At 38.3% G+C, this 14,710-nt stretch overlaps 4 protein-coding genes across 15 annotated transcripts in view; 2 read left to right on the top strand and 2 right to left on the bottom strand.

Annotated features, from left to right (window-relative positions):
• Window positions 1-1,547: 1,547 nt before the first annotated feature.
• LOC123008114 (phosphatidylinositide phosphatase SAC2) lies at window positions 1,548-7,546 on the bottom strand. Of its 3 annotated transcripts, XM_044403739.1 has the most exons (11): window positions 7,383-7,546; window positions 5,697-6,316; window positions 5,111-5,643; window positions 4,896-5,061; window positions 4,688-4,849; window positions 4,560-4,630; window positions 4,290-4,511; window positions 4,047-4,105; window positions 3,514-4,002; window positions 3,254-3,463; window positions 1,548-3,207 (listed from the first exon to the last, which is right to left on the bottom strand). In XM_044403739.1, the coding sequence occupies exons 1-11, from the start codon at window positions 7,477-7,479 to the stop codon at window positions 2,378-2,380; spliced, it is 3,459 nt and encodes a 1,152-aa protein (XP_044259674.1). In that variant the 5' UTR covers window positions 7,480-7,546; the 3' UTR covers window positions 1,548-2,377. The 3 variants fall into 3 exon arrangements, with proteins under 3 accessions (XP_044259674.1, XP_044259683.1, XP_044259691.1); XM_044403748.1 differs by lacking the exon at window positions 4,290-4,511; XM_044403756.1 differs by lacking the exons at window positions 1,548-3,207; window positions 3,254-3,463; window positions 3,514-4,002; window positions 4,047-4,105 and adding an exon at window positions 4,141-4,242.
• A 156-nt stretch (window positions 7,547-7,702) lies between these two features.
• Window positions 7,703-8,923, bottom strand: LOC123009615 (ubiquitin-like domain-containing CTD phosphatase 1). Its single transcript, XM_044406053.1, has 3 exons — window positions 8,661-8,923; window positions 8,083-8,612; window positions 7,703-8,026 (listed from the first exon to the last, which is right to left on the bottom strand). The coding sequence occupies exons 1-3, from the start codon at window positions 8,815-8,817 to the stop codon at window positions 7,742-7,744; spliced, it is 972 nt and encodes a 323-aa protein (XP_044261988.1). The 5' UTR covers window positions 8,818-8,923; the 3' UTR covers window positions 7,703-7,741.
• LOC123009607 (probable elongator complex protein 2) lies at window positions 8,730-11,459 on the top strand. The gene is made up of 6 exons (XM_044406040.1): window positions 8,730-9,080; window positions 9,131-9,416; window positions 9,466-9,678; window positions 9,724-10,557; window positions 10,605-11,262; window positions 11,310-11,459. The coding sequence occupies exons 1-6, from the start codon at window positions 8,958-8,960 to the stop codon at window positions 11,452-11,454; spliced, it is 2,259 nt and encodes a 752-aa protein (XP_044261975.1). The 5' UTR covers window positions 8,730-8,957; the 3' UTR covers window positions 11,455-11,459.
• Window positions 11,460-13,975: 2,516 nt separating this feature from the next.
• The window catches only part of LOC123009304 (disintegrin and metalloproteinase domain-containing protein 11), a 160,489-nt gene continuing 159,754 nt past the window's right edge, over window positions 13,976-14,710 (top strand). For all 10 annotated transcript variants that reach the window (XM_044405540.1, XM_044405548.1, XM_044405532.1 and 7 more), the window contains exon 1: window positions 13,976-14,169. In XM_044405540.1, the coding sequence (XP_044261475.1) occupies window positions 14,085-14,169 (85 nt within the window). In that variant the 5' untranslated portion in view covers window positions 13,976-14,084. The remainder of the gene's footprint in view (window positions 14,170-14,710) is intronic.

Raw genomic sequence — 14,710 nt, 5'->3', positions numbered from 1 at the left:
ATATTCAGAAGAGGATTTATTCTAATGAAAATTCTTGTTTTCTTTACTAAGCACCTTCAAACATAAGTTTTACGAAAGACGTTAGTGAATTTATTTACAACTAATAAGAAGTTTGGTCGACATGTAAGTACACATTATTCAGTTTGTATATGATATTTTGCTGATTCATCTGGGAATTCTGAAAGCCTTCTTTAAAAGCACATTATCCACCCACTCGTTCCACAAAAATAGGAAGCGTTGTCGTGTCCCAACTGAAGAAGCCCCAATTAGGCCTATTGTTTCCTTGGAAAACAATAGCCTCTTTTTAATATTTCGTGTGTATAAAACATTTTGTCGTCTCCTCGTTTCGTTAAAAATTGAAAGAAAGAGTGAAATAGCGTGTCATCTCTTGGTGACAATGAGGTTATTTGCAAAGCAGCGGTGAGCTGAATTCGAGGGTTCCGGGAGATAAACCAAAGCGAAATAACAAGAGGTAGATTAAGCCGGTTGAGGTTCCATTAATCCGTCCAAGCAGTTGATGGGTTTTTCGACGTCGATTTATCCCAATCATATTTGGTGGTGTGATGAGAGGCGATGGGGCAAAAGTTCAGAAAGGGATGACTTATTAATTCGACACGATGGAGTAATTAGCGTCAAGTTGGCGTTGCTGAGGCAACGATGGCAATTCGGCCCTTCTTAGACGTGCCTCTTCCCGTAGCCTTAATGAATTATTTTAATCGTAATCATGAAAGGATCATTCCGGATGATTATCCGGAACGTGCTGGAACACGTGTTTCCGGTTCGTTATGCCTTTGTAGCGACTATTTACAAAAGCAAAGTTTTCTATTGTCAAAACCGCGCCACAAAAAGGATGTACGTGTTAAGAAATTGAAATCGAGATGCATCCGTCCTAATGAAAGGCCTCATTACTTTTGTTTGAACTGGTTTCATCCGAATTAACTTTATTTCCTCCGGTATCGGTTCAATTGCATTATCACTGAATAAATTCAATTCCACAACTCATTTTCAGCAATTCCGACCCGGCATAATCTATTCAAATTACGCTTATTTCAAGAGAAAAGATTCCTCCCATCATTTCAATATTACAACGGCCTTTTACATATCGACCTAAAATAACGCATTGCCGCTTCGGGATTCACTCTCCAAACTTTACTATCCAACAATTAGCCTATTCCGTCGTGAATTTCACTTTGGAGATTAATTTTTAAACAAATTTCCTAAACTCTCAAAGTTGGAATGTTAATTAAACTCCAACTTTGCGACTAGAGATTTTTCAAGCACACATGTTCAGGAGTGAATTATTATATCACAACTTTCGGGTGTTTAATTTCTCAAGGAAGGATAATAATCTCTCAACCAAAATCATAACTGATGCTTGCGCGAAGTGGGACAGATTTCGCGAAATACATCGAATCTGGGGATAAACGACCGTTACGGAAGTTAATTTTGACAGTCGCGACAGTGACAGATACCCCCCAAAGTGCTCTGGAAGATTGTTTAGAACTTGATAATCTCTAGGGATTTGGAAAGGGAAAAAAAACTCAAACTTGTCGTATTCTCTATTAAATAAACCAGCAAAACAATAACAATAACACGGAATGTTAATTGACTTTTTTCGTGAAATTAAGTACTCCACAGTCTATCAAATAATTAGGAAAAAAAAATCTAACGATATGATTTTACTCTAGATATCACATGTAGATTCTAAAAAGCTTTGTGCCTTCTTTAATCGATATTAAAGCTTTTAGGTAAGTAGTCCTGTAGGTAACCTACGACGCTATTTTACACGTTTCATTCTACCTGAATAATACTGAATGAAGGTAAAATGAAATAATAAGTTATCTGTAATGAAAATCCACAATTTTCCCTTATGGCCACGCGAATAGACATCAAAACAGTTTTAATCAATTTTGTTACGGAAGCGCGACCATTAATGGTGTCCAACTATATCAAAACACCAGATTTATGATTAAAATTCAACCTGACATCATGAAAAAACACGAATTAATTGACACAAGCGGGCAAGAGTTTTTATTGGCAAAAAATTTTGTTACTTATAATCAAAGTATCAAAAATAATTTAATTCAATTAATATACATTAAGAGCTTTTAACTAATTACCAACTTGAGTGTTCTCTAAACATACACCAAATTGAATTAATGCATATTTAAGTGTTTCATTTGAATGGATCTTGTAATCAATTTCAATCAAAAACCCGAAGTTTAAAAAATGCATACCCAATTTTATTAGAGTGTCTTTCTGAATATTCGATTTCACTTGGTGTCAAACTTTAACCTACAATAAATAAATAAACATTCAGGAAATAAACAACAATCACATAAAGATAACAAGGCCTCAAACTCAACCAAACCTAAATCTACAAAGCTATTAATCTAGTCTTGCTATTTTGCCACTTCTCTTGCAACTTCCGGTGCTCCTCCATTTCCCTCTCGCTGACCCTCACCTGTCCCAGCTTCCTTGGATCCAGATTGGCGCCCAAATTTTGCACGCCTTTGGCAAACTTACTTAACGGCGAAAAAACCAAATCTTTCGCACTCGAAACCGGACTTGCAATATTACTCAACTTGTTTCTTAAAGCCGACTCGCTTTGCGACTGTGAAATATTCAAAGCGACGTCATAATCAGAATTTGAACGTTTGTCAAATCTCTCCGCCGGTTTAGAGTCACTCTCGTCGACTTCCCCCGATGAGTGACTGAATTTCTTGTCGAGTTTGAGCGTGTTAGGAGGCTGCTTCTTATCGAATCCTTCCGAATTGATTTGTATCTCAGGAGCGGGATTTTGGAGGGAAATTTGCATGATGCTGGAAAGTTGGACATTGTCGACCTGGGAGGAGTCCTCACGGGTCAAAAGGTTTTCTTTTTGCTCTAAAGTGGGTTCAATAGCGTCGCTAGTGTTTCCCATGACAATGCCGACGCTTGGCAGGAAGGTGTCTTCGGTGGCTTCGACGCCTTCCTCGACTTGACTTGTGGTAGAACTTGAATCTGTTGCGAAATGCAATGATCCGCTTTCCGTCGAAGCGTTTGGTTGGAAGATCGAGTTTTCGTAGTCGTCGTCGGTGTCACTGGAAGACTCCTTGTTCGTGCCGATTGTGAAATTGGCTTTCTTTAACTTAGATTTTTTGAATGTGCTCCCAATTTTGTTCAATTTGCTGAACTGCTGGGTCATGTTTGAGATTGCTTTGGTGCCTAAAACTCGGCTTTAACGAAGTTTAAGTCAATATTGCCAACTTACCGACGTTTTTTAATGATAATAATTGACTTTCAGAGACGTTTCGAGTTATTTGAGGCAAACCAACGATATCTAAATAAATACTCCGACTCTCGTTATTGATCACTTTAGACTTTCTTCTGTCGAGACATTTGCCACAATTTAATGGAACTGCTGGTAAACCGCAAATATCCACCGCCACAACAAACGCCTCACAAATCGCTTTCAAAGATTCTACAAGTGACAACTTAACACTTGACACAGTAACACTTTTTACTACTCACCGACTTCCTCCTCTTCATTTTTTATCATGACCGCCATATTGTTAAAAAATCGGAGATTCGTCGATCTAAACATGTGATAATACCCACTTACGCCTTCCACTTTGTAGTTAATTCGTATACAGAATCGATTTTTAGCTGCTCGGAAAAGCGAAGCTCCAGCTTCGGGGATCCCACACTCGAGCAAACTTATATCCTGTAATAAGACTCTTTGGTATTTAGTAACTTTGTCGACTTGGTCATCGTAATCTGCTACGAAATACGAGTCTTTGGTAAGGATCAAAATAGAGTCCATTTCGGTTTCATTGGGGTCACCCGTCGAAGGGTCCGCATTTATCAAACCCCAAGAACCCAAAACCAACTCGGGTTGATTAATTAACATTTTTTTACAATCTTCAATTAGCAGTTTTACGTGCTCAGCGGTTGCCGCACTGTCTTCTTCAAATTGCTGCATTTTAAAATCGGTGAAATTATCTTCAGAAACAACATTGCCTGAAAAACAACGTAAGACTTGCTTTACTCAATTCAAGACTCACCCAGCATCAAATCGATTGTGCCTTGGCGAGTTGAGTCTTTAAATCGACTTAGGTAGTATCTACAATTAGCACAAAGTACGTTAGTAATAAAAACTCCAACGTTTTAGTATATTTTAATTAGATTAAAAAGTGACAACATTTAGTCTATTAGGTAAAACGAGAGAACAGTCCTTTAGTCTCCCTCAGGTTCCTGGACCTGTTTAAATATTAATAAAAGGGTCAAAACGTAAAAAAACGACTGACCTAGACATTTCGTACAAGAGGTTAGCAAATTCGAATTCTTGTTGAAGGGCGATTTGAGGTGTATAGGATGGAGGTTCATCAGGAAGGATTTCGCTTGCTATACACCCTACTGTCTTTAAATCAGTCCAAAAATCTTGAATTTCGATTTCGTTCAAGTCGACTCCGTGCATTATATCTAAGCAACATTGACGCACGGAGTCTTTAAAATGATTTTTGTAGTATCTGTGCAAATTTCATTTTATTCGAGAAGTTCCGTAGCTAAAAACTGACCTGTTTGCTGAGTTCATGCCATCTTTCATAATGCCAGTAAATTTCCTCTCGCCGGTCCTAGTATAATCGCCCTAAAAGCACACAAAGTCGTTTAAAATAAATTTCACCCACAAAAAAAAATTAACAACCTTAAGAGCATTAGTCCCGGCGTATTGCTTGCTGATAGTGTCGCCGTTGTTAGCCCACAGTAACTGGAAAGTGTTTTTGATGTTGTTAGGCATAACACCCTCAGGTGTGATCAAGCCCAATTTGCAGAACTGCATTTCCATCACAGCCTTACCTATAGCCGTCTATCCACAATCGTTAATAATAATTAACAACGAGAATCCTACAAACCTGAACAACGTTAGTCCGGTCTAGACAATCAATACAATTCACTCGAAAAACGCCGTTTTGCGAACAAATATGTCCTTGCTTATCCCTCCAACAATAATTCATGTCTTTGATAACATCGGCTAGTGCGTTTATCAGAATCGAGACGTTCTCGAAGTGCATACCTCGACTTGAAAAAAATAAAATTAATAAAGCTTCACTTTGTAAAGACCACTCACCAATATTCGTGAAAATCAAACGTGACATAAGTTATAAAAGGGCTGTTAAAAAGCAAAATGTAATTGGAGTAGACATCGAAAATTATTTTTTCTTTGCCGGTCTGGTCGATGAGATTGATGGCGCAGACAGGGCCGTATTTTTGGATTTCGTGTGAGAAATGTTTCTCGAATGCGACTTTCGTCTCAGCTTCCCCTTTGTCGATCCTGGGCGGAGGGCGATATTTATATCCCGGCTGAGACCAATAAACCGGAACTGATCCTCTGACTTGGACAAAGGACACTTCATGGTTTTGGTAAGCTACCAACTGTTCCGTTTCGACGTAATTGGCACATTGGCCATCTTCATCGACGCCTCTTCGCTTGAACCTAGTGCCGGCCCTGAATCGGCTTCGACGTGACAAGATGCACAATGTGAAAATTTCGTAATTTTTTCCGGTGTTCGACTGGAATTCTTTGGGTAGGTCGACGCGGCAATTTTCAATTTGGATGTAGCCTTGAATAATCGGCAAGATCCAAGGGTCACAGAGAGGGTTCTGAAACGTTAAAACTCCAATTTGAAAGCTTTTTAAAAATTATTTTTTTTTACATTAAGTTCAATTAAATCCTTCAACATGTGTCTGTTCCAAAAAAACCGGTCCTCAACTGTTTTCCACAAAGCTTTCGGATCGATCAAATCTTGCTTTTCCAAACAACACAACCTTTGTAGCGAATTAGTCAAATCTGTTGTCCTCGAGAAATAAAACGAATTGGTGTCGGTAAAAATCTTGTAAAACTCTTCAATAATCTGCCTTTCGAACCGCTCCTTATCCTTAAAATCCCTCCTTTTTGGCGTTCCAGTGGCAATAGCGGCGGCTTGTTGCGTGGTAGTCTTGATTGTATTTCCTGCACTCTTTAGCGTGCCCCACGTTTTCGTCAATGCGGCATTTTTCGGTATATCAAAAAGCGAATTTGTGTTTTTCTTCGCAGTGTTACTTTTGTGTTTAGGACATTGTTGCAGGTTGAGTTCGACGTTTTCATGGCCCAGAGGCAGAAAAACTACCGACTTGATTTTGTACACGTCATTCTCACCGTGTAATTTACCAACTGGAAGGCTTTCTTTGATAAGGAGGAGACGTTGGTCGAAGACAGACGAATGTTCAACTTTACCGACGATACCGTCACACAAACCGAGACAGATGGGGTCGTCAGCGTCGGCCAAGTCCCATCCTGCAACCAGAGATAAGCTAAGATGTGGCCTTGCGTCTAAAATATTTATTTCCGGTTTGAGTTGACGCAATTTTAGACTTGATAACGGCTAATGGGCGAGTTTTGCGTGCTAATGGTCACGGAACGTTTTGTGACATTTGCGAGTCAGGAAAATAAACAGGCAATAATAAAATAATTATTGTATGAGTCGACATAGGGTTCTTGGACATTGTTCACGATGGAAATTGATATAAGTCGCAAGTGGAAGCACGAAAGGGTTTCGGTGTAGAAAATAAAAAAAAAAAGTAAAATAAGTTAATAAAATACAAAACTAAATTTTATTAATAAAATAAAGCCACAGAAAATGAAATTGCATTCATCGTCCTCTGAGTTTTTTTTTATTGATTATGTATTTCTTATTTTAGATCCACCAACCACTTTGGAGTTGGCATTAATTATGTACAAACTCGACTATTGTGAATTCAATAATAGTTGTATTTCAGTAATGTTCACGAATAATTTTTTGAGTGACATCATAAGTCAAGTTAAGTCACATTTGACAGTTGTTTGACTGACAAATTGAGTCACGTGACTACAGAATTGGGTGAAGTACAGAGTGCTCTGGGATGTAATGCCCCACAAATTCGACGCAAAAGTAATTTCGCGGAAGAATACAAAATAACATGCGTGAAATTGGATCGCAAATGATTATAAATATCCGAAATAATGATGCATATCGTATGAAGTGGGCGGCGAGATAGCATCGTTGAGAGATGACGTTTTATTATGACATTGATGATGACAGCGCGGGTTTCCAGTCGCTGAATGATTAATTTGGAAATTCTAGGAAAAGCTGTATGAAAGTGTATTTTTACTTGTAGTACAATTTTCCGCTCTAAAAAATGTAATATAACCGCGTGCTCGTCAAATGAAATGATGAATTTTTAATGGGACTACGAGGCACAACAACCCAATTCGGTTAAATTCACAATTGATTAAATCAGAAAAAGGCAAGCGCCTCGATTAAATATTTCAAACGTCTCGTATTACATCACCGAAACGTCAAATGAAAAATCGCGTTTTTTACCTGTTTTCGGTATGAAAGCCCCGGTTTGTCGGTCCCACCATAAAGAATATTCACCACTAATAAAAATATAAAACTCGTTCGTCCTAAACAATTCCATAATCCTTCGAAAATACTCAAAAAGCACGACCACTTGTCAACACAAAACTGCACAATTTGTTGTCATTCTGTTACTCTAAACAAAGAGGGGACGAACACCAACACGTCGTCCCACTCTAAAATGTTACAATCGATGCTTGTACGCATGCGTAAAGCAGAAATTCGACCGAATTATTTCATTCAACCGAATTTTAGTGACGTCAGAACATAACAAAAACTGCTTTATGAAATTTTATTAAGAAAAAAATATTTATTACAATGCGTTATTGCCTTTGATTATTGCGTCGTTTCTTTGGCTTGTATTTCTCCCAATGTCGGTGGTTGATGGAGGAAAAGTCTGGGCAGTTTTCTGCTAAGTCTTTGAGATATTTTGAAAGCTTTAAAAGCTCATTGTCTTTGTCCCTGTTTAAGTGGGCCTGGCGAAAAGGACGAATTCGTAACCCGTTCTTTGGATTCATTATGAAATTCCTCCGAATATCGTCGAACATTATTGTGTTTTTTGCACTATACTGAGAAAACTTGCCCCAAATTACTCCCAACGGTTTCACCTATAAAAATAGTCAATTACTTGCAGTCTAAATTACATATTGTATAATTAAATTACATCCATCACACCATATTTGGGAGTGTGTACCGAGATCATCGCTAATGAGTCTAAATAAAAAGCGATTTTGTAATTAGTATTAGTTGAAACGCCCAAAAGTCTCATTTTTTCTTCAATCCACTTCATTCCAGTTGCAGACCAAATAACAATATCATAGTCATCATAAGCCGCAGTTAGAAACTCATGTAAATAAGGCCTCATTAATTCTGCACCAGTCTGAGCAGTGGATCTGTGATCAAATAACGTATAATCTATGTCTAAGACTAAAAGTTTTTTATCTGGTCTAGGTTCATTAATTATGTTTATTTTATATTCTTTAATCCTTTTCTCTATTTTAGCCAAATAAACATCCTGATTCTCTATTGCAACCTCTTCATCTTCTATATCTAAGTCATTTACAACTTCAGGCAAATCAGCTGGGGCTGTATTCGCCTCAACAATGTCCTCTTCCAACGACCCCATCATCATAAGTTTAAACCCCGGTTTCAGCTTCAATTGGCCTAATCTACACTCCTCATCGGGTGCTTTCCCTGCAAAACCCTTACAGTAATCTCAGGCGATCAGAGAAGCCCCCAAACCTTTCAGCTTCAAGTTGAGAAGCTTCTGCCTTTCAGGTCGCACTCCCGTTTGTTTCTCGATAGCATTTTTCAAGTCTAAGACCGTGTCGTTTTCCGTTAACTCAATTTCGTACTCTTTTCCGCTCCATTTCACGTATATTTTATTTGTGGCTTCCATCCTGTTTTTTCAGAAAACACAAACTTGACAGTTTAACAGGTGCTGCAACAACAATAAATAAAGACTAAAGAGGCCGCCACTACTTGACGTTTGTTCAACACATGACATTTGTAGGTTAGAATTACAAAAAAATAACAAAAATGAAACACGAAAGGTGTTACGTGTCTTGTAACTGCAATCAAACACCGACGGCGGCACACTGGGGTTCAAATAATTTGATTTGTTACGCCGCCTGTAACGCAGTTGTGATTTATGACCCAAAAGTAAGGTTATGTCACCTAACCTAGTACTGTTTTTTATTTTTTTTTTCTAGTGGGGTTCCGGTGGTAAGGTTGTAGCAAGTCTGGTCGGCCATACGAAACGCGTCAATTCAGTTAGATGGCTTTCGGAGGCGGGACAACCAAATGAGTTGGTATCAGGGGCTAGTGATCACACTGCCATTGTTTGGAGGTTAAATGACGGCAAATATGTCCCCTTTGTATTACAGCATGAAAGTATTGTAAATATAGTTGACGGGATTTATAAAAATGAAGGTGTGGTTGTTGTCACAGTTGGAATGGACTCTGCTGTGAAAATTTGGTTCAGAACAACTGGTTCAGGTTTTAGGGCACTCTATGTAGTGAAATATGGCTATAATGTGAATTTTAGATGTGTTTACGTTAATAAAAGACATAAATTGTGGTCACTCTATTTGTATAGGGGTTAGACTTTCGTTTTTGCCTCAAAAAGAATCTTTAATCTTAGCGTGTGGAATGGATACCTCCGCAATTGATTTGTATATTGAGGAAAATGAATTTTCGCATTGCCACACATTGAAGGGTCATGAGGACTGGGTCAGAGGACTCGATTTTACAACTGACGGTATTTTTTGTTAAGTTTAAACATTTTTTTAATATTTCATTGTAGGTAAAGATCTGCTTCTTGCGTCTTCTTCTCAGGATTATTACATCCGTTTATGGCGCTTTACCCCTCACTCAGATACTTCAGATCTCCACAATGTAATAAAATTAAAAAACGCGGCATACAAAGTGTCCCTAGACACGATTTTAACTGGTCATGAAGGCTGGATTTTCTCCGTTAATTGGAACCCCAAATTGTCCCAATTACTGTCATCTTCTCTCGATAAGTCAATGATAATATGGGAGTTGGACCCTTCTACTAATTTATGGATTGAAAAAGTCAGAGTCGGCGAAGTAGGGGGCAACACTATGGGTTTCTACGGCGGAGTCTTTAGCCCCGACGGCCAACACATCCTCGCTCATGGCTACAACGGAGCGTTTCACTTATGGGAAAACACTACTATCGAGTGGAAACCGTGTGTTACCATAGGGGGGCACTTTGCTGAAGTCACTGACTTGGCATGGGACCCCCAAGGGGAATTCCTCATGACAGTCTCTGCCGACCAAACGACACGAATACACGCTCCTTGGAGCGACGGTAAAGAAGTCACGTGGCACGAAATCGCGAGGCCCCAGGTGCACGGTTACGATATGAGTTCAGTGACGATTTTATCGCGGTATAGATTTGCGTCCTCAGCTGAAGAAAAAGTGATACGGACATTTGAAGCCCCCCGAAATTTTGTCGAAAATTTTGCGCGAATTTGTAAAATTACCGATATTATTGAGGGTGAATGTGCCCCCAAAGGGGCATCGGTCCCCTCATTGGGGCTCTCAAACAAGGCTGTGTTTTTAAGTGAAGAAGGTGATCAAGAGTCGCATTTTACGGAAGTGGCTCTTACAGGTTTGTTTTAAAATAATATCCCGTGATTGGATAATAATTAATTTTAGCTCCGCCCACTGAGGAGACGCTTCTTCAAAACACTCTGTGGCCGGAAATTCAGAAACTCTACGGCCACGGCTATGAAGTCTATTCCTTGGCGTCGTCTCCGGATGGTCGTTTTTTGGCATCTGCTTGTAAAGCGACAACTCCCGAACACGCCGCTATCCTACTTTGGGACACCTCAAACTGGAAACAAATCCAAAAACTTGTCTCACATACTTTAACTGTCGTCCAAATGTCATTTTCTCCTGACTCCGAACAGCTCCTTTCAGTGTCACGAGACCGCCGATGGTCTCTATTCTCGAAAAAATCAAACGATGCCTTCGAACTAGTGGCCACTACTGACAAAAAAACTTCAATCCACACAAGGATAATCTGGTGTTGCGGTTGGGCGCACGACTCGAAATATTTCGCGACGGGTTCACGGGACGGCAAAGTGGCCGTTTGGACGAAGAACGAAAACAAACAAGAAAAAAGCGTTTTAGGACTGTATGAAGCCGCCTCAGTGCACTTGGAGCTGAAAAATGAGTCGGTAACGGCGGTCGCTTTTGCACCAGACTGCGTTTTAGGGAGCTATTTGATTGCTGTCGGGTTAGAAGTCGGGGTTATTCACTGTTTCAAATGGTCAACAAACGCTTGGGAAAGAATTTTATTTCTGGATAAAAAGTTTGTCGACCGTTTCTTTGTTTCTTTTACTAATGTCATTTTTTCAGTGTTGCTCATCACTTGACCGTGAAGAGATTAGCTTTCCGGCCGGTTTTTGGCACAGCGGGTCAGACAAACGACGAGAAAGTTTTACAGCTGGCCAGTTGTGGGAGCGACAGCACTGTTATTGTACATAATTTTTTTATAAAATAAAATTTTGAAACAATGCTTTGTTTTATTTGGGTCGCGTCAGGGGTCGCATTAGGGTTTGTATTATTAAACCGGCGGAAATAAAATTGTAAAGCTGAAGTCAACCACAATAGCATTATAATTATCGATCGAGGTTCTGTTTTGATTACAAATATTGCGCATTGGTTAATATTGTGGGGATAATTCTGTTACTGATTTCAGAATCAACACAATTACGTCATAATCTACTCGTTAATTTATGTATGGAAAGCAAACCAAAATACCTATGTGCAAACAATCAGGACTTTTTCGTTGAATAAAAGATTAAAGGAGAGAGCAACAAGGAATTGCAATTGTCGTCAGCAGCAGGTGTAAGTATCCGGCTTAGGTGAGATTGAAAGAATCAGCATAAGCCACCTCAAGTTGGGTTGTAGTGGATTTATACTTTCGTCGTGGATGCCATCAAAAATTTATGGAATTATGCTTTACATGTTTTGTCATAGTTCTTTTGAAGTTTCTGACTTGAATTATAAAGCAAATGAGTGATCAAAGTAGTGTGCCTAGATCAAAAGGCAACAATATTATTGTTTGAGAGGCAGCCGCGGATTTAGGAGCCTTGGGCGCAAATTCGCTGTTTCACTATTCAGTTACAATAAATTTTCTAATGCAGTGTAGCTATCTTACGCAAAAAAAATTAATAAGTACTCTTCCTTAACATTTTGAAAAGGAGGATTTACCTCCGAAAATTAAAATTCAACAATTTCATCAGACACAAAAAATTGATTTTTTTTGGAACCATTTGATTTATTTAATTAGTTTTTTAAGTTACTTTGTATGTACGTTTTGATATGACAATGCAAAATAGTATCTTTGAAGATAAAGTACCAAAGTTTTATTTTATATTGTTCTATAATAAATATTTTGCCTTGTGATTAAATTGTGATGTAAATAAAAATTATCTATTGAAAAAAAGGAACAGGGCGAACAACAAACTGAATGAATGACCTCGTCTAAAGCCGGGGTAGTGGGGTACAGACTACTGTAATGTAATATGTTTTTTTTAAGGAAGGGGATTAAGTATTAATATACAGCTGCGCCATCAGTAATAAACATACTACATACAGGGTGCGTCAGAACTCGCGCCCCAGAGAGAAATGCCATGTAAGGTAGGATACCAGGAACATGAAAAAATGTTAAAAACGTTATATCTATAAAAATTTTGAAGTTATAAGAGTTTAAATTTTGCACTTTGACTCTCTTTATTTCTGTTGGAAAATAATTATCCAAGTTTTCTTGCTACAGGCTATTAGAAGAGGAAACAAGGAAGCTGTATCCTAAAATGTGTAACTCTGTTTAATGTTATTTGGGGCTTATATTGTCAAAATTTTTGTATCTATACTAAATAATTACAAAAAAAAAACCTATATAAGATTATCATCAGTATAATTAATAAATAGACATAAAAAAATTGTCAAATAGTGTGTTAACAGAAAATGTTACGAGTAGGTACCTACTGAAACATCTCAAGTAAAAAACACTCATTAAATTCAGTTTTTTATATGGGAATAATTTATTTCTGGCTCCTGATTTCTTGGTTCCTGGATTCTGGGCTCTGGTTATTGGTTTCTGATTTTTAATTTCTGGTTTCTGGTCTATTATTTCTAATTTCGGATTTTTAATTTCTAATATCTGATTTTCTAATTTTTGATTTTTGGTTGTTAATTTCCAATTTCTGGTTTTTGATTTCTGGTTACTAGTTTATGATTTCTGGTTACTGGTTTCCGGTTTTTGATTTCTGATTTGATTTAAAGTTAACAGAAACCAGAAATTAAAAATCAGAAACTAGTAACCAGAAATCCGAAATCATCAATAAGAAACCAGAAATCATCAATCATAAACCAGAAATCAGAAATCAAAAACCAGACATCAGACATCAGAAATAAAAAAAAAACAGAGATCAGAAATCATAAAAATTTTGGTTACTCTTTGTGAATTCTGTATTTTTTAAAATGGCAACCAATAGGTTTAGGTTCATAGTAAATAAATATTTTTTTGATAAAAATACTATAAATTCCAATTATAAAGTTTTATTTCTTAATCACAGACTTTGTCAAAAAAATATAGTAGAGTTAAATAAATTGGAAAACGATTATTTGACCAGAAATAGTTTAAGCAATAAAAACGCTTGGTTCCATACTTTTTGTTCAACCTGGAGCTCAGTTTCTTGAAAACTAATGATAGATTATAATTACACCTGCTTTAATTGCATGAATTTTAAGTTGCGATAAAGTATAAACATAATCTGTAAGTTTCATTTTATACAGAACACAATAACAAAGAATGATGGACTTTTTCGGGGCGAAGAGCGGGTTTTGGGCAGCGTCTCCGTGCGTAGGGTGCAGCTCCGAAGCTGAGGTCTCGTTTATCCGGGTGGTGGATGCTGTAAGCTGAGGGTGTGAGCCGGGCAAGGGTAGGGCAGCATCCATGGCGCCGTCGCGAAGCTCTCGAGACCGGGATCAGCGCACGCACTACGCGATGAAGCTTGCAGTGGTACACATCAGGCAGGGTGCGCGTCGTGCCTAATGCAGTGTCCGATCGCTCGCCTCTAAAACTATCCGACTATGGCTGTGAATCATGCGTTTAACACGTAAATCATGTTGTGGATATACTGTGGACTGGTTTTTCTGGCCTCGGCCCTGTTCGAAGCCGCTTTGGCAGTCTCAGTCACGTCTAAAAGAGGTAAGTTGACCCACACTTAACCTATCTTCGAACAGAGATGAAAAAGAGCCGAGGAGATAGATGGTGGAGGCGCCGGGATAACATTGAATTTTTCGCTCTTGTTTAGTCAAAGGGAAGAGAAATCTCGAGTTTTCCTTCCGGCGGTCTGTTGTTTAACAAACAGAGATTTTTTAATTAGTTCTGTTTGCAAAAGGCAAATAAAAGCCGGGGGAGCACCGGGACCTGTTGGAAACTTCGCTCGGAATAATATTTTAATCCTCAGCGTTACAGATTTAGCTCGACTCGGGATGATTGATGGGTAATTTAGATGCATGGAGGCATGCACATGCAATCGATGCTGCTAACAAAAATCCCTTTTGTCTTTATAAATCACAGTTATTTTCACCAAGAACGTCAATAAAATATTTCCAGGTTAATGTGTTGCTATAAGCGAAAGTGATCTCGTGTGTTTCCTCTACGCATTCATGAAATTGCAAAAAATTGCCTTTTCGACAAATGTCACATTCATAAAGTAGTCACGTAATGCAGAAATCGATGGCAT

This window comes from Tribolium madens, unplaced genomic scaffold (genome assembly GCF_015345945.1).
Source record: "Tribolium madens isolate multiple individuals breed KSU strain unplaced genomic scaffold, Tmad_KSU_1.1 Scaffold_19;HRSCAF=116;Tcas5.2_LG9, whole genome shotgun sequence".
NCBI lineage: Eukaryota > Metazoa > Arthropoda > Insecta > Coleoptera > Tenebrionidae > Tribolium > Tribolium madens.
The sequence above is the reverse complement of the archived record's forward strand: the minus strand, read 5'-3'. Positions and strand labels throughout refer to the sequence as shown.

Excerpts from the sequence above, each read along its gene's own strand:
- LOC123009615 (XM_044406053.1), bottom strand. The coding sequence starts at position 8,817 with ATGGAAGCCACAAATAAAATATACGTGAAATGGAGCGGAAAAGAGTAC. Across the intron at positions 8,613-8,660 it reads TCTCAACTTGAAGCTGAAAG|GGAAAGCACCCGATGAGGAG; the intron begins GTTTGGGGGCTT and ends AGGGTTTTGCAG. Across the intron at positions 8,027-8,082 it reads CCAAATATGGTGTGATGGAT|GTGAAACCGTTGGGAGTAAT; the intron begins GTAATTTAATTA and ends CTATTTTTATAG.
- LOC123009607 (XM_044406040.1), top strand. The coding sequence starts at position 8,958 with ATGAAACACGAAAGGTGTTACGTGTCTTGTAACTGCAATCAAACACCG. Across the intron at positions 10,558-10,604 it reads TACGGAAGTGGCTCTTACAG|CTCCGCCCACTGAGGAGACG; the intron begins GTTTGTTTTAAA and ends AATTAATTTTAG. Across the intron at positions 11,263-11,309 it reads ATTTTATTTCTGGATAAAAA|TGTTGCTCATCACTTGACCG; the intron begins GTTTGTCGACCG and ends TCATTTTTTCAG.
- LOC123008114 (XM_044403739.1), bottom strand. The coding sequence starts at position 7,479 with ATGGAATTGTTTAGGACGAACGAGTTTTATATTTTTATTAGTGGTGAA. Across the intron at positions 4,631-4,687 it reads CCGGGACTAATGCTCTTAAG|GGCGATTATACTAGGACCGG; the intron begins GTTGTTAATTTT and ends GTGTGCTTTTAG. Across the intron at positions 3,208-3,253 it reads ATTATCATTAAAAAACGTCG|GCACCAAAGCAATCTCAAAC; the intron begins GTAAGTTGGCAA and ends GCCGAGTTTTAG.